General features: G+C 39.0%; 1 protein-coding gene across 1 annotated transcript in view; it reads left to right on the forward strand.

Annotated features, from left to right (window-relative positions):
• Positions 1-27,689, forward strand: part of SLC26A4 (solute carrier family 26 member 4) — a 55,707-nt gene that overhangs the window by 8,033 nt on the left and 19,985 nt on the right. The window contains exons 3-12 of the mRNA XM_054494193.1: positions 2,451-2,561; positions 4,482-4,666; positions 5,264-5,428; positions 12,839-12,991; positions 13,092-13,174; positions 18,698-18,845; positions 19,773-19,886; positions 24,248-24,325; positions 24,466-24,561; positions 25,781-25,887. Coding sequence (XP_054350168.1) covers positions 2,451-2,561; positions 4,482-4,666; positions 5,264-5,428; positions 12,839-12,991; positions 13,092-13,174; positions 18,698-18,845; positions 19,773-19,886; positions 24,248-24,325; positions 24,466-24,561; positions 25,781-25,887 — 1,240 coding nt within the window. The remainder of the gene's footprint in view (positions 1-2,450; positions 2,562-4,481; positions 4,667-5,263; positions 5,429-12,838; positions 12,992-13,091; positions 13,175-18,697; positions 18,846-19,772; positions 19,887-24,247; positions 24,326-24,465; positions 24,562-25,780; positions 25,888-27,689) is intronic.

A 27,689-nucleotide genomic window follows, 5' to 3' on the forward strand; every position in this document is an offset into this window, starting at 1 on the left:
TCAACTGTTGTTGAATGAATGAATGCTCATTGTAGAAAACTAGAAAATACATATAAGGAACATGAAAAAATACCTCCACCACAAACTAGAAGTCTCCTCTGATCCTACCATACAGATAACCCATTGATATTTCAGTAAATATCTTACTAGGCACATAAATACTTATCTATATAAAAGTATAATGAAATGTCTGGAAATAATAGGCACCAAATTCAGGATAATTGTTGCTTTCTGAGGGTAGAGGGAGGAAAGAGGATGTGATTGAGGAAGAGTATACTGAGAGTTTCCGCTGCATTGGCAGTAATTTATTTCTTAAGCTAGATGATGGATACATGAAAGTTTATTATATTATTCGTTGTGTATTGTGTTTCTTGTAGATGTAAATTACTTCATATTTTATTCAAAATACTTCCAGATTTTTTTTTATTTTTATTTTTTTTGAGATGGAGTCTTGCTCTGTTGCCCAGGCTGGAATGCAGTGGCGCAATCTCGGCTCACTGAAACCTCCGCCTCCTGGGTTCAAGCAGTTCTCTGCCTCAGCCTCCCGAGTAGCTGGGATTATAGGTGCCCACCCCCATGCCTGGCTAATTTTTGTATTTTTAGTAGAGACGGGGTTTCACCATCTTGGCCAGGGTGGTCTTGAGCTCCTGACCTCGTGATCCACCCACTTCAGCCTCCCAAAGTGCTGGGATTACAGGTGTGACTCACCGCGCCCGGCCCCTCCGGATTTTTTTAACGCGTACATTCCCACACGCTGGAGTGGGAGTGTAGTTTTTACAAAAGTAGGAGCATACATACCTATGCATTTTGAATCTTGATTTTACTCACTTTTTTCCCTTTTACTTCACATCTCTCCACATTACTGAATGTACTTCTGAGCATCACATCAATTTCATTTCATAGAATTACGGAGTATGAAGCATAACTTAGTTAACCACTTCCCTGCTTGGGGACATTCATCTGATAAGTAATATTGAGTGTGTGGGAGCCAGCATATTCAGGTTGTTGCCATTTTTAATAAACTACTATAAATGTAATTCCTTATTAATGACTCAAGGGTCAAAAGGCTTGATTTTCTCTCATTGTGAGTGAGTGAAGGGTGAGGAGGTAAAACGGAGTAAGATATGCTGACTACCCAAGTATTTAACCAAGGAAAAGAACGTCATTATCCTCTTCTAACCCTCATGTAAACTAGAATGTTGATTTCTCTATAGCCAGGCATTAATGGGTCTGGGGGCTGCTGCCATTGCCTAGTGGAGGAGTTGGTAAACTTCATCAGGGTAGAGTTGTCTTGTCTGCTGTTGAGTATAATTATCATATTTTTTCTATGGGTCTAACTTTTCTTCCCCACCAAGAAAGGAGAAAGGGCAGTGTAACAATGACTGTGTCCCTCAGAACGCGGAGAAACACTGAGCTCAGACACAACTGCCTCCGTGCAAAACTGGTCTGAGCCTTTGGAGTGAATTGACCAAAACATTTTTTTTTCTTTTTTAGACATAAGGTCTTGCTCTGTTGCCCGGGCTGGAGTGCAATGTCACGATCATAGCTTGCTGTAACCTCAAACTCCTGGGCTCAAACAATCCTCCTGCCTCAGCCTCCTTAATAACTAGGACTACAGGCGTGAACCAATATGCTGGGCTCATTCATTTTATTGTAGAGATGGAGTCTTGCTATGTTTTCCAGGCTGGTCTCAAACTCCTGGGCTCAACTGATACTCCTGCCTATGGCTTCCCAAAGCACTGGGATTATAGGTGTAGGACACTGGGCCTGACCAAGTTTTTAATCAACATTTGACTTGATTGTTTTTTCCCACTGATCTAATTAGTGGAAGACTGAATTACTGATCATTTGAGTCAATTCATTTGAGCAGGTGATGTTTGTAGATGCAATCATTGTTCCAGGTGATTTGGATCCTGTTCTGCATCCTAGCGTAGCCAGTCTGTATGCAAGATAAGGAGACCAACTCAGGACAGGCTAATCTGTTGAAACTGTAAATTGAGAGTATCTGTGTAAAGGCCCTTCTTTGTGCAGTAGAAAGACAGATGCTCCTCTACTTATCATGAGTTACATCCTAATAACCCATTGCAAGTTGAACATATTTTAAGTCAAAAATGCACTTAATACACCTAACCTATGGAACATCATCGCTTAGGCTATCCTACCTGAAATGTGCTCAGAATACTTATAATAACCTACAGTTGGGCAAAATAATCTAACACAAGCCTATTTTATAATAAAGTACTGAATATCTCATGTAATTTACTGAATAATGTACTGAAAGTGAAAAACAGAATGGTTGTATGATTACTTGAAATATGGTTTCTACTGAATGCATATTGCTTTTGCACCATCATAAAGTCATAGTCATAAGTGGAACCATTGTAAGTTGACGACTTTCTGCATACTGTAACTTTGGTTTGTGAATGTAATCACTTTGGATGTGCTTTCAGGGATGGCATATGCTCTACTAGCTGCAGTTCCTGTTGGATATGGTCTCTACTCTGCTTTTTTCCCTATCCTGACATACTTCATCTTTGGAACATCAAGACATATCTCAGTTGGTAATTATAAGCATGTTTTACAATTATATTTGCTCATGTTTAAAGTGTTTTGGCTATATTAAGTGCATTATACCTCTATTATGTTGGTGCAAATGTAATTGCGGTTTTTGCAATTATATTTTTAATTGTGAAAACCGCAATTACTTTTGCACCAACCTAATATGTCTGTGTTAATGTTCTCAGGGAAATGGGATTTCAGTGTTTTGCCTGCTTTTTCTATTCATTGATGTTAGGTAACTTTTTTAATGAAAAGGAAAAATCGAAAAAGTGAAAATGACAGCCTACCTTAACATTTTAGCATGTTTTGATTTTTAGAAACGTGATAAATTTGACTCCATTTTCGGAGTCATAATGACAGGGAAAAAATGACACAAGGTCTTTGAACCTACCATTTTACTGGATTAACTTAGAAATTACTAAGTATGTTCGTCAAATACATGTTCATGATTTAATTAAAGAGCATACTTATTTTAAATTGCTAATATTAGAAGACTGGCAAAATCTTACCAAAACAATTCAGAAGCTAAGCTTGGCTTTCTTTCTTGGTATGGCTTATAATAAGTTTTCCTGCTATTCCTAAAATTTGAATTCTCGTTTGTTAGAATGTCCTAGGAAATGAGTGTTTTAATGCTATTTTGTGACTGACATTTATACTAGAGAAAATTTTGCTCCTACATTCATCTGCTGGCTAGACATGTCTACCTCGATGATCCTCTTGAAATAAATGCAACCGTCTACTTTATCCCCAACCCATGTTTTTGTCCTTAGTTGTATTTCCTTAGAAGGAGATCAGAAAGAGGTTATTGATTGAAAGAACTTCCACACCTTGGAGAATCAATTAGTGTTGAGTGCTTGACTAGATGAGGAACATGGAAGCTGATTTTGCTCTTTGGTGTTCTATACATTGAGATATTCCAGGTGATTGGGGTTAGGATCTGAGACCTCAAAACCATGAAGGCTTCCATGATGAAAGGGTAGAATCATCATTATCATCATGGATAAAAATAACAGTAGTGAACGGAGCAGTTGCTGGAAAAAAATAATATTTTTAAAAATATAAAATCTTACAGATTGACATTTGATACGAAAAAATGTTTTGTCTTACGAAAAGAGAAAGAAACTTCATACTCCCTTTGCTGTTTTTTTAATCCTAACTTGGACCCTGTGATATTGATCAAGGTACTCAGATCCACAGAGATCAGGACACTGGACACTCTAGGAAATTAATAAGATTATATGAAATAAAAATTGAGTGGAACAAGTAAACACTCAATGTATGTGCCAACTTTGCCAGAAAACCTTCCCTGACAACTCTCATCCCCATCCCCACCATCCATACACATGAGGATCACACATAGACAGGTTAGACGACCTTTTGATATACTCACGAAGCATCCTGAATGTCGTATTATAATAATCTACCTACATGTCTCTCTTGCCTATTTCTAGGTCATGAATGCCTCGAGATATCTGCTTTTTTAGCTTCTTTTTGTTGTTGTTGTTGAGACAGAATCTGACTCTGTCACCTAGGCTGGCGTGCAGTGGCGTGATCTCAGCTCACTGCAGCCTCCACCTCCCCAGCTCAAGCAATCCCCCCACCTCAGCCTCCCAAGTAGCTGGGACCATAGGCACGCACCACCATACCCAGCTAATTTTTGTCTTATTTTGGTAGAGATGGGGTTTTATTATGTTGCTTAGGCTGGTCTGGAACTCCTGGGCTCAAGCGATCTTCCCACCTCAGTCTCCCAAAGTGCTGCCATTACAGATGTGAGCCACTGCATCTGGCTCAGCTTCTTTCGTGAACAAACAATATTTTCCTAGTCACAGCTAAATCTTTTATACATTTTTAAAATCCTATGCAGACACATTGAACATTTGTGATTAATAACTGATTAATTGTTAGGGACTTTTTTTCCCCAGGACCTTTTCCAGTGGTGAGTTTAATGGTGGGATCTGTTGTTCTGAGCATGGCCCCCAACGAACACTTTCTCATATCCAGCAGCAATGGAACTGTGTTAAATACTACCATGATAGACACTGCAGCTAGAGATACAGCTAGAGTCCTCATTGCCAGTGCCCTGACTCTGCTGGTTGGAATCATACAGGTAATGAACTTACAAGTAAAATATAGATTGGTGTAATTTTTATTTGAAATTAACTTTAAAGCATATAGACTTAAAGATTCTTCTAAAAACAAAACAAAGTAATTTCCTGGAACCCAAAATTATTTTCTAAATTACATTGTTTTAGGTTAGATGCTAAAATAGTCAGCAAGACCCCACTTATTAAGGCTCACTTATCATCAAAGTCAGAGACAGAAAAAAAGCACAGAAGAACATGTGTGATTCAATTGAGGATGAGAGAAGGGAAATATACGGGAATCCATAAAGGAGAAAAAATGTTCTGGTGAGCAGAGACACAGGGCCGAAAGCCACAGAAATAAGCTATGGATTTTTTCTTTTCTGAGTACATGTATAGAAATACTTCAAGGTTTTTATTACGCTTAGTTTTCAAATTTTAGAGTGGTGGAGGGAGGGGAGTGATAGGGTACTAAGAAATTCATATTTTTTTCTACCAGTATTTTTGTGCTATAGGCAGGCTACTAGTGTTTTCATTGGTATTAAGCTTGATTTAATATTTCCAGAGAGTAGGTTTCTATCCCAGGCAAACGTTTAATTTTTCTTTCCTTTTCCTTATCATAGTTGATATTTGGCGGCTTGCAGATTGGATTCATAGTGAGGTACTTGGCAGATCCTTTGGTTGGTGGCTTCACAACAGCTGCTGCCTTCCAAGTGCTGGTCTCACAGCTAAAGATTGTCCTCAATGTTTCAACCAAAAACTATAATGGAGTTCTCTCTATTATCTATGTAAGTGTTGCTTCTTGCTCCAGGGATGGGTTACTGTTCATTCCAGAAACAATTGTATTCATTCTCTGAGTCTGGGCCAGGCGTGGTGGCTCACACCTGTAATCCCAGCACTTTGGAAGGCCGAGGTGGGCAAATCACTTGAGTCCAGGAAAGAAAAGAAAAGGAAAGAAAAAATCCAAAAATCCAAAAATTTGCCGGGTGTGGTGGTGCACACTTGTAGTCTCAGCTACTTAGGAGGCTGAGGTGGGAATATCTCCTGAGCCCTGGAGGTTGAGGCTGCAGTGAGCTGTGACCGCCCCACTGCACTCCACCCTGGGTGACAGAGCAAGAACCTGTTTCAAACAAAACCAAAACCAAAACAAAACAAAACTTGAGTCTGGAGCACCCACATTTCTCTATGCATACTTTGGGAGCCATTGAAAACATTTGGTTGCTTTTGTCAGAAATACTATTGTACTTAAAAACATTAATGAAAACAAAGTGGTATAATGAAGTAAAGGCTGCTCTGGAATGTAACAGACTTGATTTCTAGCCTCAGCTTTGTCTCTAACAGGTGAGTGACCCTGGATACATCATGTAGGGTGCTAATTGAAAGCTCAGTTTTAGAACTGGATAGACCTCGATTCAAATTCTGGCTCTACTGTCTACTAGCCATGTGAGCCAATCACCATGCCTCAGTTTCCTTCTCTGCAAAATTGGGTTAGTAATAGTATATGCCTCATTGGATTGTTAAATAAGAATAGATAAGCACTTGGCCCAGGGGCTAGTACATAACAAGTACTCTAAATAAAGGAGTTATTTTGAAATGATTATTTCAAGGTATCTTTTCTTTTTTATTGGTGAAATGAAATGATTGGAGATGTATCTCTAAAAGCTTTTTCTAACCATGAGAGTCCATAAAATGCATAATGTAAATGTCTCAACAATTATAGATGAAAAGGAACATTAGATTCAGAGATGATTCACCATGCAAAAGAAATGCAAAAGCAGGATGTAGATCACACTAATTAGATTTGAAAAAGGTTTTGAATCTAAAAATGTGTTCTATATAAAGCGTGTTATTGATGCTTGAAAAATGGTGATAATAGTAACATGATGTCATCCTAGCTTGGGGGGAATGATACCATACGAAAATAATGTGTCAACATTAAGAATGGAGTTTGAGTCTTTAAAGACCCACCTATTAGCTTCTAAAACAATGTAAGGCCATATCTAAGAATTGGTGAATATATCAAGAATTGCTCAATTTTACAACAGTGCCATAGTCCCATACTATTACACTCCATCCATTCAACAAATATTACCTAGTGCTTACTACAGGCTGGGTACTACGCTAAGCAGTGAGAATAGACAGAGGGGGCAGAATAACATAGTGATTAAGATCATGAGGCCAGGTGTGGTGGCTCATGCCTGTAATCCCAGCAGTTTGGGAGGCTGACACAGGTGGATCACTTGAGCCCATGAGTTCAAGATCAGCTAGGGCAACATGACAAAACCTTGTTCCTACTAATAATACAAAAAAAATTAGACATGCCTGGTGGCATGCACCTGTAGTCCCAGCTAGTTGGGAGGCTGAGGTGAGAGGATCACCTGAGCTCAGGAAGTTGAGGCTGCAGTGAGCCGAGATCATGCCACTGCCTTCCAGCCTGGGTGATGGGAGTGAGACCCTGTCTCAAACAACAATAACAGCAACAACAAACAAAAAACAAAAAACAAACAAAAAAGATCATGGACTTTGAACTTCAACAGACTTGAGTTGGCGTCTTGGTTCTCCACCCACTACCCATGATGTTTATACTCAACTTCCCTAAGCCTCAGTGTCCTCAATCGTAAAATAGGAGTAGTAATAGTAGCTACCTCTTAGAGCAGTGAGGATTGAAAAGGAAAATATGTGTAAGGCACTTAGCACAATATCTGGCACATAGTAAGAATTGAGTTTATTATTATTATTATTATCACAGATGAATAGACCTCATGAAGCTCGCCATTCATTTCCTCGGGACCCAGCCTATTAGGAAACATTAGAAAAAGTTTTTGATTCAGCATTATATGGGTCATTCTTGATATATTTTTCCTGACAAATCCTCAGTTTTCTATTAAAAAAGAATTTTTTTTTTTGAGACAGGATCTTGCCCCGTTGCTTGGGCTGGAGTACAGTAGTGCAGTCATAGCTCACCGCGACCTCCATCTCCCTGTGTCAAGAGATTCTTCCCCCTCAGCCTCATGAGTAGCTGGAACTACAGGTGTGCACCACCACGTCTGGCTAATTTTCTTTTTCTTTGTTGAATTTTAGTAGAGGCAATGTCTTGCTATGTTGCCCAGGTTAGTCTTGAACTCCCGAGTTCAAGTGATCCTCTCACCTTGGCCTCCCAAAGTTCTGGGATTAAAGGAGTGAGCCATCATGTCCAGCCCATATTTTAGAATTAAAATTAAAAATTTTAGATTTTATTTTGGTAGAGACAGGGGTTTTGCAATGTCGCCCAGGCTGGTCTTGAACCCCTGGCCTCAAGCAGTCCTCTTACTGCATGCCTCCTAATGTGTTGGGATTATAGATGTGAGCCACTGCACCTGGCCAATCCTTAGTTCTTTTTGAGACCTCTGACTGCCTTATTTTGACAGGCTCTGTAACTTTTGCAGCCCCTGGCACATCTTGCTTTTACTTACTTTTACATTTTCTCCATCAAATGTTCACCCATTTATTCCTTCATTCTCATTCATTCAGTTTATCTATTCAATAAACATATATTGAATACTTACCATGTGCCAGGCACTGTTCACTCCCTATACAAACCCAGTGACTCATTAACCTACCAAGACATCTCTTACTGAGTATACTCACCTCATTGGGCAAACATTGCTAGGCCTTCATCTACACAGATCACAGGAGGTCCGAACTAATTGTTGACCTGGGTCCATGGCCATTGCAGGACCCCTGCAGAACAAGAGAAATAGTTCTTCTGGTCTCGTAGGATTATGTTTAAGAAGAAACTTTCTGCAAATGATTTCACTTTGACAGGGACAAAAGTGACCAGGAAACACTAGACTAAGGTCAAAAATAGTTTTTAAACCAAGTGCAGTCATTATGTAACTTATTTCCTGTTGAATATTTTTCTCGAACTCTCAGTTTAGCATGCAGCATAGAATTTTGCAAGGAACTCCTCACAGGCCACCCAAGTTGGAGAAGGTATTTCAGTCATCCCTATATGGTGGTGAATACAAGTTTGCTCTTCTGAAAAAAAAAAAAAAAAAAAATCAGCAGGTCTGAAAATGATTGCATAGGGTTAAACGAGCCGCTTAGTCCCTGAACAGAGAATTTTGCTTATGACGTTACCATTGCAATTATACATGAAAGAATCCTTCAATAAATGCAGAGTAGTAGAGGATTCTCCCAGGAAAGACTGTGATTGTTGTAAAATACTTTACCTGGAATGTTAACTTATCTTTGTTCTAAGGTTGCACTTTGGTTTGTCCTGCCCTCTCCCCCAAAGAGGTGCTGACAACTAGAAATAACGAATGCAAAGAAATAGGGGAGAAAATATTAGAAGAAAAAGAAATCAATTAATTTACAAATGTCAGAGATACTGGATGTAGGAGGCAGAAGGGAGAATGACAGGGTATTGGCAGCAATTTAGAATTAGTTAATACCCCTGATGCTACCATGTAGCTACTCAGTTATCTAAGTAAATCCCAGTCCACTTAGGGGTTGATTTCCCACCATTCAATTTGAATGGTTTGTCTCAGTAGACAAGGGTGAGAGCTTTGAAAGCCACCACTAAGCTTGATTAGATTTGTTACTTTGTACCTATCTCAGTATGTAAAATTTATACATTGTATTAAAGTAACACTTTAAGGATTGATCTGTACATGTATACACAAAAGATATGGAAGGAAATGCCTGACAGCAAAAGGTGGTTGTGAAGGGTTTGTGATATTCGTGGAGATAAAATAAACAAATAAATTCAGCTCCAATAGTAAACTGATCAATTTTCTCATACACTTTATTGGGCATAATTTTTTTCTTATGGCTTCATAAACCCAGGTAATCCTGGGCAAGAACAAAGAAATTATCTAAATGAAATTGTCCTAAAATTTTCCAAACACAGCAGGAAATATAGTAAAATATTACCTATTACCAAAAAGTTCGTTATCATAATTTGAATTATTTGGAATACTAAGCTAAAATACAGAATCATATGTGTATCCATACTATTAACATATTTTATGGTATTTTAACAGTAAACTAAATTAGAAGTACTGTTCAGTGTTTTTGTAGAGTCTAATTTCTATGTCGTTAAGTATAATCTTATATTATTATATAATATAATCTTTTATTATTATATTATATAATCTTATTATATTATATAATCTTATTATATTATATAATCTTATCTTATATAATCTTATATTATTATATAATATAATCTCATATTATTATATAATATAATCTCATATTATTATATAATATAATCTCATATTATTATATAATGTAATCTCATATTATTATATAATGTAATCTCATATTATTATATCATCTCATATTATTATATAATATAATCTCATATTATTATATCATCTCATATTATTATATAATATAATCTCATATTATTATATCATCTTATCTTATTATATAAGTATAATCTTTTATATATTATTACATAATATATAAGTATAATCTTCTATTATTATATAATATTATTATTATACAATAATAATGTAAACTGACTATTGCAGTTCACATGGTGAGTTTCATTTCTGCACAGATTAAACTTTCTATAATAGAGCTCTTCTTAAAAGATTCTGAATGATTACTCAATATGTAGGCAACTTATTTACTTACTCAGATGCCTTGCATGATACAATTGTGTAATATAAACTGATTTTGGTTTTTGAACCCCATGTTACATTTTTAATCCACCAGACATACTTTTTATTCAAAGGTCTAATTGATTCTCATGGATTAAACTGGAATCCTGTAGTGATTATTTTTGTAAGGTAAAAATGTTTGTGTGATTGGGATAATGATTCCAAATGTTTTGTTTTTCAAGTTTTAATTTTTGCATCTTGAGTTGAAAAGTACACCTTTAATGAATAGACAATTCATCAAAATGTTATACTTAGCTCCTGAATTAATCAGTGTCATTCATCAGAAAACTGATTATGTAAAGGACCAAACAGCAATGATGAACTTCAAGCCTCTGGGGTAGATAGGGCTGTTTGCTCCTGTGTTAAATGCCCTAAGTTCTTGTTATTGCGTCTGCTGGTGGTAGTTATCCCATTTTCTTTTTCACTCTGCTGTCCCTGGCATCGTCTTGTTTCTGTCAGTGTATCTGCCTTTAGCAATTTTCAGTGACTCTGAAAACCAGACAAAGTGAATTTGTTAGTACTGGATTTCAGGAAAGAGCAAAAGTACTCTCTGAGTGAAAGTTCAAGAGTCTTCCTACAAGTTAAATGCCTGAACTCTAGTCCAAGTGTTTGGTGGGAGGTATTTTGCTTGCATAATAACTTCTCCCCCATTCCCTTACTCTTCTTGAATGTGTTCCAGAGAGTTGAGGTTGCTGGCAAAGTGACTCCTAGATTACTTAAGGTTCATTAAGTACTTAAAGTTCATTAAGCTCTTAAAGTTCATTAAGCTCATACATAATTGTCACCAGATTATCATTATAATTATTTTAAAAGTAGTTTATCTGTGAAAATAAGTAAAATACATGTTATAAACTATAAGATGCTCCATTCTTTTATCTTCCTATAAAATATGTCTATAAAAAAGCTCATTTAAAGAAAAGTTACCTTCACTGGGAGATTGTCTCAAAGAAATGTCTCAAAGATACTTTCTTAAATCATGCCTTCTACAGGACTGAAGTTAATATAACAAAGATATTAGTGTTCTTCCTTGGGATTCTTCCTTGCTAATTTCCTTGAAAACACCCTTGATTCCCAGAAGTCACCTATTTACAAAACAAAACTAGTTTTTCTTGAATTGATTCATCTGTCTACTTAGCGATTTTTTTTGGCCAGTTGTGGTAGCTCATGCCTGTAACCCCAAAACTTTGAGGGGTTGGGCAGGAGGATTTCTTGAGGCCAGGAGTTCGAGACCAGCCTGGGCAACAAAGTGAGACACCGTCCCCCGCCCCCACCACCTCCCGCCCCAATCTCTACAAAAAATAAAATAGCCTATTTATTGTACTCTCTACAATAAATAAAATAAATATAGATGCCCGCCTGTAGCCCCAGCTACTCTGGAGGGTGATGTGGAAGGATTGCTTAAGCTCAGGAGTTCGAGGCCACTGTACTCCAGCCTGGGCAACAGAGCTAAAAAAAAAAAAAAAAAAAAAAAAAAAGTTTTTTTTATGTTATCTTAGTTCAAGTTTGAGAAATAAAATTAAGTACCAAATTTATTTCCAAAAATGTATGCTTGTTAGGAGATACACCTAATGTTAAATGACGAGTTAATGGGTGTAGCACACCAACATGGCACACGTATACATATGTAACAAACCTGCACGTTGTGCACATGTACCCTAAAATTTAAAGTATAATTTAAAAACAAAAAACAAAAAACAAAAACTACAGATTCAATTCAGCTTTAGGAATTAAAAAAAAAAGATTTGATATAATTATATCATTATAAAATCAAATTTTTAAAATAAAACATGAAAATGTTTTAATTTAAAAAAAAAGTATGCTTGGCCTATATGTCAATTCAATAGCTTTTCTTTGCCAGAAAGAATGAAGTCAGTCTACCGGTATCCACATATGAAGTATTTTAGGATTTTTTGTTATTTTTTGTTATTATCTATATAATTCAGGTTTAGGAAAGAACTTTACCTAAAATACTGGCTAATTGTGCCCAAAAAAAAAGAAAGCTAGAAAGAAAGAACACACACACACACACACACACACACACACATATACACACAAAAAATACAACCAACTGATCAACTGGGAGTTTCAGGTTTATCAGCCTTTGGTCTCAATGCTGTATCACTGTAGTAAAAATAAGGCTACTTGATAGCACCTAGAAACCCATTTTAAGATATAAACTTGTAAAGCATTTCTGAAAGTAAAAGGCAGTATGTTTATAATGACTTTTTTTCTTTTAAGACATCTTTATTATTATCATAAAAAATACAGAGAAGCAAAAATAAGAATGTAGAAATCACCCAGTTTTTCCTTTCCAAGTAAACAATCATAAAAAACTTGGTGTATATATATATATTGCAGCAATTGTATGTATGTAACGGTCTCTGTATCAACCAACACATTTTTATCATTTTACTGAAACTTTTGAGTGTTGTTTGATGCTGATATCATGGTTTTTCATGTGGGAAGATTCATATGAGAATTGATTGTGTGTGCTTGCTCGTGTGTGTGTAGCAGCAGGAAGTATATAAAATTATTTTCTTTTTATAGACACTGGTTGAGATTTTTCAAAATATTGGTGATACCAATCTTGCTGATTTCACTGCTGGATTACTCACCATTGTCGTCTGTATGGCAGTTAAGGAATTAAATGATCGGTTTAGACACAAAATCCCAGTCCCTATTCCTATAGAAGTAATTGTGGTAAGTAGAATATGTAGTTAGAAAGTTCAGCATTATTTGGTTGACAAGCAAGGAATTATTAAAACCAATGGAGTTTTTAACATCTTTTGTTTTATTTCAGACGATAATTGCTACTGCCATTTCATATGGAGCCAACCTGGAAAAAAATTACAATGCTGGCATTGTTAAATCCATCCCAAGGGGGTGAGTGTGGTGTTTCCTCTTAGTACTAATACATTAAGTCAGTAAGTCAGTCCTTTTTATTTAAATGAAACCTTTTATTACAAGTTCATTTCACTGATGCTCCTTCAATAGTCCTATTTGTGTGTGATCTTGAAGAAACAACCATAAGACAAACAGTATGTGTGTAGACAAACGTCAAGCCATTTGTTTAAAAGCAGCCGTATATGCTCTTTTTTCTTCATTTTCTTAAAACATGGCAGAACATGTACAGTTAACACCAGACTCCTGATTTAAACTTATACATAACATTATAATATAAATAGAATCATTTCTTAGTAACATCTATTGCACTGTGAACAATCTGCTTAAGGAATCAGGGACATCTGGTCTAAATTCTCTATCATTTAGTTTAATCAATTTTGGATAATAATTATATCCCTCGTACCCATAAGTAAAATGCATCATCTTCAAGGGAAGTTTTGGAAACATTTGGTAGTTTGGTGAATTAGAAAAGTAAAAGACCAAGGTCCTTCATTCATCTCTGTCACCTTCCAGTTTTGTGACCTGAGGAGATTCTCCTATATAAGACAAGGATAATAAAAACAGCTGAAGCCTCAACTCAAGCTTATTATGAAACACCAGTGAGATCTCTCATGAAACGAAGAGTAGTGAAGACACCTTACACCATAATTTTCTCATATGGGGTTACAAAGGAGGCCTAGATGTTTATTATATTTGTAACATTCACTCATAACATTTAAGACTAGACTTGCTGTTGATCAAGAGGTACTAGTTTTCCCTAAGACTAGAAGAGTTTGGTACCAGTGTTTCTACCAGGAAAGGGAGTGGAGGGGAGGGGAGGGAAGGGCATGGAGCCACTGTTTGGTACCAGTGTTTGTTTTCCATGCTCTTAATAGAAACTTCCTCAGGCAAGCTTATTCCCAGAGCTTATTCTACAGGGAACTGCTGTATTCCCATTTGATGAATCTTATAATTTCTTCTAATATCTGTTCCAAACTATTTGAAAAAGCACAGCTGGCTACATGGGACTTAATTTACATGCTATCCATTATAGTGTTTCTCAAACTTACCCTTTTGTAAGAATCACATGGGATCCTTTTTCACACAGATTCCTGGTTCCCACCCCAAACCTACTGAATCAGGCTTTCCAGAGGTGGGGCTCAGGAATTAATATTTTTCAAAAGTGCCTCAAGTGATTCTTGTCCTCAAGGAAACTGGAGAAACTCTTTAGGAGAGGATCAACAAATCTAATCTAACAATTAGATAATTTCATTAGTTAGAAACAATTACAGAAAAAGATACTTTACAGATCTCTTTTGTCAGGCTTCCTAGGATATATCAAGTTATAGGTGGTCCACAGAGCAGGCCCTGTGCCATCCATCCGTGTTCCATTAGTTGGTTTGGGGAACTCATTTCTTCTGCCCTAAATTATCCTTCCAGGTCCTCTGCAGAGCTTTCCTGTGCGCTCCTCCTGAGAACAGATTTCTAGCCTCTCTCCCTTGAGTTTAATGAAGCTGAATCCTTTGACAGACCACCTGGTCAGCTTGGTCAGCTAATTTAACCTGCCTGGCCCCAGGGACTTTAAGCTACTCCATGAGGGCAGTGACCCCATTGGTGTTGTTCAGCTCTGTCGCAGAGCACAGAGCTCTTCTCACAGTAAGCTCTCAGAAAACACTTGTTGAAGGAATAAAATACCCAAGCCCATGTCATTATAATCAAGCCACAACAAAGGCCTTGGTTATCTGATCTCACCTGGTAGCACAGAAGCAATTCTGATGATATTAACCAACCTGAAAAAGAAAGGGAGTGGAGAGATTGGAAAAAAGCAAGCAGAGTATTAAAGTGGCCCTGAGGTGAGCACAGTGAAAGGAAGAGGGACAGAGAGATTGTGATATGCCCCCTTTTGATCTCCTCCCTGCTTCAGTCCTCCATTAAGGCTGCTGCTGGTAGTTCCCTTTATCCTATTGAGGGTTGGGACCATAAGTTAGGATCACTCCTAACCTAGGACCATAGGTTAGGACCATAAGTTAGTCCCCAGCAACAACGCCCCATTGGACAGCCAAAAACAGTGGCTCCATGCCCTTCCCTCCAGTCCCTTTCCTGGTAGAAACATACAACTTTTCCTTGTCCAGTCAACATCCAAGCGCCCCACTAGGATTCACTCATTCTCTCATCCTGCGTGCTTTCTTAACCAGCAGACACTATGAGGGCCAGTCATGTGCCTCTCTTCTCATGCAACTGGTCCTTATATGCAACTCGTAATCTGCCCAGTTCCTCACTCATCCTGCCCAGGCTTCTCTTTTACCTCTTCTGTTATAGTGGTGTGTGTGTGTGTGTGTGTGTGTGCGGGCGGGCGTGCTCACGTGTATGTGTAAACCCATAACAAGATTGTCAGCTCTGTCCTCTAAATTTTAATCCCTGTTCACTCTCTTGCCTCCTGTCCTTGCCAGTTCCACAGGTCCCCTTGTTGTCATGTTTGTTATTCTCTTTTCTCTTTTCTTTAACAGAGTCTCAGTCTGTCACCCAGCCTGGAATGCAGTGGCATGATCTCTGTGGTGCGTGTGTGTGTGTGTATAAACCCATGACAAGATTGACAGCTCTGTCCTCTAAATTTTAATCCATATTCACTGTCTTGCCTCCTGTCTTCGTCAGTTCCAGAGGTCCTCTTGTTGTCATGTTTGTTACTCTTTCTTTCATTCTCTTTCTTTCTTCCCTTCCTTCCCTCCCTTCCCTCCCTTTCCTCCCTTCCCTCCCTTTCCTCCCCTTCCTTCCTTCCTTTCTCTCTTCCTCTTTTTTCTTTCTTTCCCTTTTTCTTTCTTTCTTTCCCTTTCTCTTTCTTTCTTTCCTTCCTTTTTTTCTTTCTTTCTTCCTTTCTTTCCTTCTTTCTCTTTCTTTCTTTCTTTTCTTTCTTTCCTTCTTTCTTTCTTTTTCTTTTCCTTTCTTTCCTTTTCTGAAACGGAACCTCACTCTGTCACCCAGCATGGAATGCAGTGGCATGATCTCGGCTCACTGCAACCTCTGCCTCCCAGGTTCAAGCAATTCTCCTGCCTCAGCCTCGTGAGTAGCTGGGACAACAGGCACACACTACCATGCCTGGCTAATTTTTAGTAGAGATGGGGTTTCAACATGTTGGCCAGGCTGGCCTCAAACTCCTGACCTCAGGTGATCCGCCTGCCTCAGCCACCGAAAGTGCTGGGATTACAGGCACTGTTATAGACCCCTTTCATCAGGTTTCCTAGGATGTATCAAGTTATAGGTGGCCGACAGAACATGCCCTGTCCCATCAATCTGGGTTCCATTCATTGGTTTGGGGAACTCAGGCCTACTGTTGTTTTTAAAGTATGTGCTTTGCAGTTGTACTTGAAAGCGTGGCACAGGGGCAAAGTCAACAAAACCACAGGGGTTTTTTCCTGGCTGCTTTCTGAGGGCTACTCTTCTCTTCTAGCCGGAGTGGTGGTGCATTTGCCAAGTGTTCAGACCCAGTCTGAAGTACTCTGGTATTCTGTTTGGTATTCTGTTTATGACGCTGGCCTGTTGTTTGCGGAATTTTGGGCCCTTCAGGGTTCACCTCTCCCGGTCTTCATTTTTTCAGATAAGTGTGTGTTCACTTGCTCACTCCCTTGGGCTCTTTGTAGTGTTGTCTTATGATCAGGCCTGACATGCTTGGCTGGGGCCAAACAGGCCCACTGAGCAAAAAATTTAGAGAGTTATATCCACAGAAGGAGGGCAAGGGCAAGGGCAAGGGCAAGGGCAAGGAAAAAAGGCTTACTTACAGGTCATTAGAAGATATCCATATGGGACTTCAATTGGTTTGGGGCAAATAATTGGCACACTTAGGGTTCAGCAAGACAGCAGACATGAGTGGCAGGAGTATGACAGACTTAGGTTCTCCCAATACATACCAAGAACCTACTATATGTGTAGACACTAATTACTTACACAAGTGATTTCTCATTGAATCTTTTGAGAAGAGTATATAGTCCCCATTTGACAGCTGAGGAAACCGGGACGTGGTGGGTTTAAATAACATGCCAAAAGTCATTTGAGAGTGATTCTGGTCCTTTGACTTAAGTCTTTGCACTTTACACTTTGCAACCCTGGATAATCAAGGATCAGGTCATATTTGGAGAACTAGGCAGCCAGGCAGGCAAAGTGCATTAGGCTGCTATCAAAACTAAGCTGTATGTGAAACTGGAAAGTTACCCTGACAAGTCCGAGTGACCTGAAGTAGGGTTGACTGGGTCTCAGGAGCAAGTCAGGAGCCTGTTTTGAGAAGTGTGGTCCCAAGTCACATTCCAACTAGCAGGTGAGGTCATGCTGAGTCGCCCAACTGTTGGATCAGGGTTTCCAACATCCTGTCTGTCTACAGATGGGGCTCATTCCAGAGTCTCCTTGTGGGGTAGGATGGGATATAAGGAGAAAAGGAGTCTGAAAATTAACTTCACGGGTAGGGAGAGTAAGGTTACAAGGGCAGAGAACAAGACAGATCTTGTTAGGTAGGAAATCGTCTAATATCTAACATTTAGACCTGGACCCACTAACTGACCTCAAGCAAATCATTTCACGTTTCCAGGTCTAAGTTCGTTTATCAACAAGACAAGACAAGAGTGGTGGATTCAACAATACCTAGGATGCTTGCTAGGTTAACTTTCTCTATGGTTTTCTCTAAGAACCTTATTTCTATTTTATTTTTACCACTCTTCTCTAATTATAGGGGAAAATGTAGTTTCCTTATTAAAGAAACTTTAGGCATAAGTGAGATAGGTCGGGGAGACCTTTCATGGCTGGGGACCTCTGGAATTACACCATGTGGATAGTCATCAAGATATAGGTACATCTCCCAAATTTTCATATTTGAGACAACCTCATGGCATAACGTGTAGGTTAATTTTTTATATGGTTTGTAGGGTAGCTCTGGTTTTGTCAAATGGTAGTCATTGGACCCCACAATCGTTAAGATATTTTAGTCACTATGGAGCATTGCGATAATTATATTAATTTAATCTTTTTTGCCTTAAGAAGATTTTAAATGTCCTGGCTCTCAAAAAAAGGATTTTCCACTGAGCTCTTTTAGCATCATACATACTTTGTCTCTTTAACAGACCTGATACCTCTTCAAACACAGTAAATCTCATATTATGGCTAGAATCTCTTTTAAATTCAAAGACCTTTAAGATGAAATTGTGGAAGAAGAAACACTAACATGTGAGATGGCATGGATGGGGCTGTATGATATTAAAGAATCAGTAACAGCAGATTTATTCATGTGAGAGATAGAGAAAAGTCAGCATGGGTAGGCTCGAAAATAGAGGACAAAGAAATCAGCCAGTGAGATAACACCAACTTCTGATTAAACATTATAAAAGCTGCTACTACCATGTAGGTATTTCATGTGCTTTTTGTTCTTTTGGATCAAGTACTTTCATGTCTAATATGTGACTGAGCGGATATAGCATTTGATGAGATGGGGAAAAAGAATGGTGGTCAAATCTTCACAGCATTTTTCACTTAAAAACTCACTAGGTTTTTGCCTCCTGAACTTCCACCTGTGAGCTTGTTCTCGGAGATGCTGGCTGCATCATTTTCCATCGCTGTGGTGGCTTATGCTATTGCAGTGTCAGTAGGAAAAGTATATGCCACCAAGTATGATTACACCATCGATGGGAACCAGGTATGGGTGCCCTTTTGCTGAACTGGTTTTATAGGGCTGGAAACAGGAAAAAAACATAAATGGAAAAGATTTTGGTGTCAGCTAAAGAAGGGGTTGGATTCTTTCACCAGACCTTATTGGGTTGGTTTTCCTCTTGCGTTTTCTAATTAGAAATTATTTTGGAATAGACACACTGCATCACTTTGCTTTTTTAAGAAGTAAGTTGAAATAACACTAATTTTAAAAGAGCTAATTCAGTCAGGTCATAAATGACATTCAAAGTGAACATATTAGGTCAGAAAGAGAATTCTTCCTGTAACCCAGTACCTCTTGGCAATTATTTTTAATGGCAGTTATAATGTGACAAAACGGTGCAACAAACATTAATAATAGTTGTGACCACTTTAAATTGAGGTGGTTCACTGTGCAGTTAATATATACAGGCAATTTTTGTAGGCATGTGATACATTGCCAGGTAAGCTGATTTCACACTGTTTGAAAATTTGCAAGTTCTGTATCTATATGTTTCTGAAAATACAGTATAGCAATGATAGTAGTTAAATGGTTAGTAATCAAGCAGAATAACAGCACTGCTAGTCGTAATATGCTTCACAGAGAATATTCAACCACAGAAAAACACTTTATGTGAGAGCTGCAGACATTCCATTCACTAGGCAGTGAAAAAGCTTAGCAAACGATCAGGTGCTATTTCTTGTCAACTTTAAAAATTATCGAGAGCAATGAGACCTCTCTCAAACGGTATGGAGTCCAAACTCTTGATGTCGTACAAGGACCCCAAGTAACTATCACGGTAAAAATTAAACTGGACCACCACGCAGGGTGGGCATACATAGGAGTTTTTGTTCTTAATGTACTTCCTGAAATACTCAGTGAAGGTCTTGCAAAGATTCAATTTGTAGGATCGTTGTCATCCAGTCTCTCCCTTAGGAATTCATTGCCTTTGGGATCAGCAACATCTTCTCAGGATTCTTCTCTTGTTTTGTGGCCACCACTGCTCTGTCCCGCACGGCCGTCCAGGAGAGCACTGGAGGAAAGACACAGGTAGGAACAACAGCCTTATGATACCCATCTCAGAGAACAAGTCGAGGAATGGCAACAGAGGAAGGCTCGCACAGAGCTTAGCAGGACAATTTGCCTTTCAGACTTGGACTTCCTCATCTGATTCATCTCAGGCCTATTCCTCTTGTTCCACTCCCTCACCTGAAATCTCTTAAAAAACAACATGTATGGTTTTCTGATACAGTCATTCTCAAATCTATTTGTCAGTGCTTACCTGACATGTAGCTACACTTACCTGCTTCTCTATGGTCAATAACAACTGACAAGGAATCAGTAATGAAGGATGCTTATTTTTGTTAATTTGTTAACCTGGGGAGACAGACGGCTTGGTAAAAGCGCTTCCTGGCTTTAGGAGTTATTCTATTTTCAGGAAAGTGAAAAGCTCTATTCACATTTCCTTTACAAGGATCAGGAAATTCCTCCCCGGGTGTTTTTTCCCACAGAACAACAGTTTGCTAGCCAAGAATATTTTTGTTGTAACATTTTTGGCATTTCTTCCTGAGTAAGATTTATGTTCTTGAAGTTCTGCATGTGGGTTTAATCTTATCTTTTTAAACGTGGTTTGCAGTTGTTGCCTTTACAAGGTGGCCAAAAAGGCAGCATCCTAGTTAATCTCTGGATAATCTCTCCTTCAGCATTCAGAAAACTCAGGAGCCATGCTCAAAGGCCACTCTTTCCAGCAAGACACAGTCGAAGAGACCACACCAAGCAGATGGGCACAAGGGACAGACTCAGGAATTGCGCTTCTGTCTCTTATGCCTTGAGGTCCTTATCTTCCCAACACAGAAAGAACTATTATTTAGGAGTAAGAAGTGCATTGAGACTACAAAGAACAAAAAACCCAAACTACATAGTGCAATACACACACACACACACACACGCATGCACGCACACACACACAGTCTTCACAGTCTTCAAATGGGTTTTACTAAGGCAGGGACACTTAAAAAATAAATATAAGTCGGGCACAGTGGCTCATGCTTATAATCCCAGCACTTTGGGAGGCTGAGGTGGGCGGATCAATTGAGGTCAGGAGTTCGAGACTAACCTGGCCAACATGGTGAAACCCCTTCTCTACTAAAAATGCAAAAATTAGCCAGGTGTGGTGGTGGATGCCTGTAATCCCAGCTACTTGGGAGGCTGAGGCAGGAGAATCACTTGAACCTGGGAGGTGGAGGTTGCAGTGAGCCAAGATCATGCCATTGCACTCCAGCCTGGGTGACAAGAGCTAGACTCTGTGTCAAATATATATATATATATATACACACACACACACATACACACACAAATATATATATATATTCTCATATATATATTCAAATATATATATATTCTCATATATATATTCATATATATATTCTCATATATATATTCATATATATATTCTCATATATATTCATATATATATATTCTCATATATATTCATATATATATATTCTCATATATATATTCATATATATATTCTCATATATTCATATATATATATTCTCATATATATATTCAAATATATATATATATTCTCATATATATATTCAAATATATATATATATATGAGAATAACTGAAAAAACTAATGACTCCAACAGTGACTTGCCCAGGGAGAGCTTTAATTGTCCCCAATATGCATGTGATGCTCCTTTCCTATGTATAATGGATCTTGTGACAGACTTGGAAGAATTGGCCTCTTCCAGGTTTTTTTGCTGCTTTTCAACAAAAAATTTTATTTTCAGAATTTTTCTTAATTTTTTATTTTTTGGCAAATATTTCCAGCTCTGAGGGAACAGGTAAAATAATACAGCTCATATCCGGAGGCATAGCCAGAGATCTGTGGTCAAGGGGAAGAGGTCAGAGCCAATTTCCAAAGCTGTGCCCATTTCAGGCTGCAGCTGCCGGCAGCAGGAACTTCTGCTGCTTTCATTTGAGACGGAGCACTGACAAGCTCTCCAGAGCACATGGTCTTCAGCGGGTACAGGCAAATCTCAAACTGCTGATGTCCATTCTCCTGCTGTTACCTCCAGGCTCAAATGAGGCATGGGCTGGCTGTCCCAGTAAGAATGCCCATGTAAAGTGACCTCCTTGGCAGAGGGTTTGGGGGATAATGGTGTTCTGGTAAGCTAATACCCCCTGCCACATACTGGCATGTATTATAATTAGGAATGAAGGATGCCAGGATTTCAGCATTAAAGAATGAAACGAGTAAAGAAATGGCTTCATGTTTAATTATTGAAATGTATACTAAATTCTGGGGTTAAAAGTCTAAGTGCCTGAACTGAAATCCAGGGACTGATGGACAAATAAACTGGCAGGGCTTCTCTTGTGTGGCTTCTCGTGTTTTCTCTTATGTTGGAACTTCAGATTCAGCATCTACAAAATGGAAATGATAATTGCATCCGTCTCATAGGGATATTGTGAGGATTAAACAAGAAAATGTAAAGTCTTAGCACATACTTGTAAATGCTCATTGTTTCACTCCTTTAGGCAAGAATAGCATCTTAGCATCTATGATACATATATTGTGCCTGGCACATAAGAAGCACCTGGCATATATTTGCTGAATGAATGAATGGAAGAATGAGTATTGGTGGATACGAACTGTTTTTAGCACATCTACAGATTGTAGAAGAATTAAACATTGGAACCTTTTCTTTCCTTCACCCCCATCTGACTTCCACTGACTCACGGAAAAGTAATTTGATTACAAACCACCCTTTAGCTCTGATTACCCCCTCCCTTTACAGAATAATTTTTTAGTAACTGAATCTGCTTGTAGATACAAAGTCTACAGAGTTTCTCACAAGCAAGCCTTATCAAGTAAGTACAAATAATTGATCACTCACCAATTTTAATATACTGGCCAAATGAGCCTTGGCCTCCCATAATTGGAGACTCATTATGACATATACTTGGCAAGTAGGTGGCCACTCTCCTGGCATGAGTTTGGCAGCTGACTGTGGTCCTCATCCCCAAATCTCCGTATCTTTCTCCAGTTCACAGAGCTCCCCATCCACAGTGAGATGCAAGTGGCTAGGTAAATACTGGTTGAGTAATCGCATGCAAGGAAGGAAGGGAGGGATAAGGGAAGGAAGGAAAGAAGAAAATGGAAGGAAGGACAAGGGAGAGGAAGGGAAGCGAAGAGAAGGCAGGGAAGGAGGATATCAGCTTCTCTGCTTAGTCAGGAGAAGGGAAAGAGCACCAGGGTACTGGGAATCTAGGGTGGGGATAGGAAGAGCATAGAAAAGGCAGCCAAAACACGCTTTTTAGTACCTCGTACACATCATATTGCCTCAGGCTGACCCAACTATAATCTAAATATAAATGATCAATTTGCCAGGTAGAGCGAGTGCTTTCTAATTTTCTGTTTATATTTGCAGTGTCTGTCTCCCATAACTCAGACCTCTTGCACTAGGCAGTACTTGTGCTCAACGCAATCTTCCCAGTTGTTTCCTCTCTGATTGCTTTGCTTGTAGTTCTCTGTCTCCTTTTCTTCTTTGTTTCAGAGCTTTTAATCTTCATCTTGGCTCTGCCCCAGCTGTCTCAACAGAGAATTCATTGGTCATCTAATCAAACGAGAGAGTAGTTCCCACCCCCTCAGCCTCTCTCCTAACTATTATGGATCTTAGGAGAGCTATTTTTGCCAGTGAAGGTAAAGTTTCTGAAGCTTCCTTTTACCCCTGCTATTGCCCCGTCACTCCATAGCCACTGTTTCAGGCTGCCTTGGGGCAAAGCTCTGAGTCTGCCTCCGTGGAACTGTCAGAGAAAGCAGGAGACACAATCCCACCTCTCTATGTGCAAATGTGGCATTTCAAATTTGCAATAGGATGAGTAAATTTATTTTCTCTGAGACTTTAATGAGACCATGTGCTACAAGTACGAAGTGTTATCAGAGTTGCTATTATAGCTGCAGCTTCAATAATGCAGAAGAATCAGCTATGTGCCATGAGAATTTATTTCCCAAGAATATGACAATGATCTCTGTTGTTGGGAAAGGGGGGGTTGGTCCATGTTTCCTGCCATGGCAAATAACTAGAAGGTTGGCCTGAATGGACGCCGAAACTGCAGGTGTGTACTAACTCCAAATGAATTCCCTGTCAAACTGGCTTTAATTTCATAGGATCAGTCTCCACATTTTCTTTAACTTTTCTGCCATAGCATATATAGATGCCATTTTTGTTCAGTGTTGTAGCTTGAGCAAATAACTCTCACTTTTCTCGACAGTATTGAGCAGAAGGGGGAGGCAGGGATGAAGTGTGTCTGTGAACAGGCTGTCTGATACACACATCCAGTGAGCTGGAAGACACAAGGGAGAAGGACGAATCCTTTTCATGGGAGGTGTGTGTCTTCCAGGTTGCTGGCATCATCTCTGCTGCAATTGTGATGATCGCCATTCTTGCCCTGGGGAAGCTTCTGGAACCCTTGCAGAAGGTATAACCCTGCTTCTCTGCATACCGATTGCATAATTTCCCTTCACTACTCTGCTACCAGATAAATAACAGGAGATTTAACAATCATCACATGGAAAACCATTCCCTGAATAACACAGCCTTCTCTGTCTCTCTTGGCAGTCGGTCTTGGCAGCTGTCGTAATTGCCAACCTGAAAGGGATGTTTATGCAGGTGTGTGACATTCCTCGTCTGTGGAGGCAGAATAAGATTGATGCTGTAAGTCACCTACCGCCCATTTTTATCTGAAATAAGATTTGGTTCTTATATGCTTCCTGCCATATCACTATATTCCCCCCATCCCCTAAGTCTCACTTGCGCTTTGGGAACTCCAGAGGAGAAATTAGAATTGTGGGGATAAATCAAAGCCATGAAGTCTTCCATGTGAACTGCATTTTGTGAAGATTCTGTATCTCTGGGAAGGTCAATTTCCAGCAAGAATCCCATATGAGGCTCATTCATACACCTTTGGCCTTCTAAACGCAAAAAGCAAAAAAAATGTTTAAACACCCTGGTTTAGAAGGACAAACAACATACAAAACAATGCAAAAACAAAATACGAAGTGTAAAAACCCATGCTGACTTTAACTCTGACTAACATAACCTTCACAACTATTCTGAGAAACTAAAAATCAGAAGCTAAATCCTTCAGAGTTCCTCTCTAATTTAAACCATAAAAAGAATGAGAAGACTTCCTACATATTGATATGGAAAATTTTCCAAGACAAATCGTTAAGTGAAAAAGAGACCAGAATAGAAATGCTGGGGAAAAGCACAGACACAGGCAGAAATAAAAACGGATACAAGGAGGGAGGGAAGTTGGGAATGGGTGGAGAAGGGGGAGGGTTGTGAGCAAGAGTTTTCCCCTTTTTAATGATAATTCCCTTATGAACCATGCAAATATATTAGCTATTCAAAAATTTAGAAATAAATAAAATGGGACAGTTGGTCTTAATTGAGAAGCCCAGTTTCTACAGCTAGTTAAATATAAAATGAATGATGTCACAATATTTTTAAAAAGCTGTGATTTGGCCAGGCACAGTGGCTCAGGCCTGTAATCCCAGCACTTTGGGAGGCAGGAGGATCACTTGAGCTCAGGAATTTGAGACCAGCCTGCATAACACAGTGAGACCTTGTCTCTACTACAAATAAAAAATTTAAAATTAGCCGGGTGTGGTGGTATGTACCTGTGAGTAGTCCCAGCTACTTGGGAGGCTGAGGCAGGAGGATCACTTGAGTCCAGAAGATGGAGGCTGCAGTGAGCTATCATGGTGCCACTGCACTCCAGCCTGGGCAACAGAGTGTGACCATGTCTCAAAAGAAAAAAAAAAACCTGTAATTTTTTTGTGGATAATTGATCTTATTTTTATAGGTAGTTATCACATGATGGTACCTGATAGATTAATATAATTCTTTTCATTTCTGTTTTTTTCCCTAGGTTATCTGGGTGTTTACGTGTATAGTGTCCATCATTCTGGGGCTGGATCTCGGTTTACTAGCTGGCCTTATATTTGGACTATTGACTGTGGTCCTGAGAGTTCAGTTGTGAGTAACATAAAACCCAGATTTCTTATAAACAGAACAACACACTCTGAGCTTTCTTATACCATTTTGATAAATACAGTGAAGCCACTTTCTTTCGTTATAGTTACTATGTATTGAGTGCTTCTATGCATTAAGCACACAGTGTTTTACAGACATACTTAATCTTCAAAAATAGCCTATGAATAGATTTGATTAGTCTCATTCTACAGGTGAGAAAAGAGAAATTCAGAAAGGCTAAGAAGCAACCCTAAGATCACACAGCTAGTACGTGGCAGAGCTAAGATTTGAACCTATGTACCTACTCATGTCCTCCACTGCTGTGCTCTCCTTTTAGTTGTGGTAAGACTAAAAGGTACATAGTTTAGCCAAAGGCTGAAGTTGCTTTGTAGTTTCTTCTTTAAATGAGATGAGGAATGCAAGGCACTGAGCCCCAGGCTTGGGACAAGACAGCTGTTATATATTATAGTTCATTTTCTTTTTTAAAGCTAGTAACCAAAAGTTACATAACCCAGAACAGGAGGACTTTAAAACAGCTGATGACAGCCAAAATTCACTCAAATCTGTCATATAACCAATAAGGCATATAACCAATAAACCACACATTTATGTGAAGGAAACAATTAGCTCATATGCAGAGTGAAGGCAGCAAAGACATGATTTAAATAATGGAAAACAGCCTGTGAGGGAAGGTGAGGAGCCTGAAGGTGGTTTTTTGGTTGGTTTTGTTTTGATTCTAGAGAGGCCTTAGTTAAGTGCCCTCCTGGTCCTAGAGGGGAACAGTCTTTCTCTCCCTCCTCAATGTGTCCATCGTCTTTCCAGACTTCTGGCCCCTGCTCTGCCTGTGCTTGGGCCGTGAAAGAAGACACATGGAAAAACATCAAGATAGCTGTCTTCAGCTTAGCATCAGCTCACCTCTCCTGTTCCACTAGCCAGTTCTCCGTCCTGCCCTCCTTCCCTACCTTGGCATATTGGTGCCTAACTAAAAGGCTTGTGTTTTCCACCTCAGCACCCTAAATGATTGCCCAAGGGCCTGAGAAGGTTTGCAGGCTCCCAAAGTGTCCAATTTGCTGCTAGGACATGTCTCAAAAACCCTCCTTAGAAGATGCTGTCTCTCATGCTGTGTATGCCGCAGTGTCTATTTTTTCTTGCATGGATGTGGTTGGAAAAGAAGAGTTTTACAGAGAGAGATTAGCTTATGAACTTTTAAGTTAAAAATCAGCACAAACCTGTAAGCCAAGGAATAACTGGTGGCACATTTTAGCTGCTAGTTTGGTATCTAGGCTTTTAGCCAACAAAAAGCAGTATCCTCCACAGTATTTAATTTCCAGTAATTATCATGCTGATCCAGAGAGCACAATGCTGAAAGTACACTAAACAGATACTCTTTCTTCAGGAATTGTATTTAACATGTCTCTAGTCACACATGAAGAATCACGGAATTTATCTGATTGCATCAGGAACAGGAAATCAATAGTCTGGTTGACAGGAAGGACTTATTTCTGGTCCTCCCGGTCTCCTATTTCTATAAAAAATGACTAAGTCACAAAGAAGTGCCAGGCACTGGAAGACCCAGGGGTTAAAGACAGAGGCTCTGCTGCCCTTTACCTCCAGGGCTTTTCTCACTTCTCTTAAGAAGTTAACAATAAAAATCAGGATAATACTGATGACCTTTCAGGGTTATGGCAGGGCTTAAATAAGATTTCACATGCGTGAAAGCTCTTTGCTTATCCTATAACGTGTTGTGCACGTGCAAGTATGATGCTCATTATTTCTCTCAGCCATCAGAAGAGAGGCACAGTTTC

Source organism: Pongo pygmaeus, chromosome 6 (assembly GCF_028885625.2).
Source record: "Pongo pygmaeus isolate AG05252 chromosome 6, NHGRI_mPonPyg2-v2.0_pri, whole genome shotgun sequence".
Classification (NCBI taxonomy): domain Eukaryota; kingdom Metazoa; phylum Chordata; class Mammalia; order Primates; family Hominidae; genus Pongo; species Pongo pygmaeus.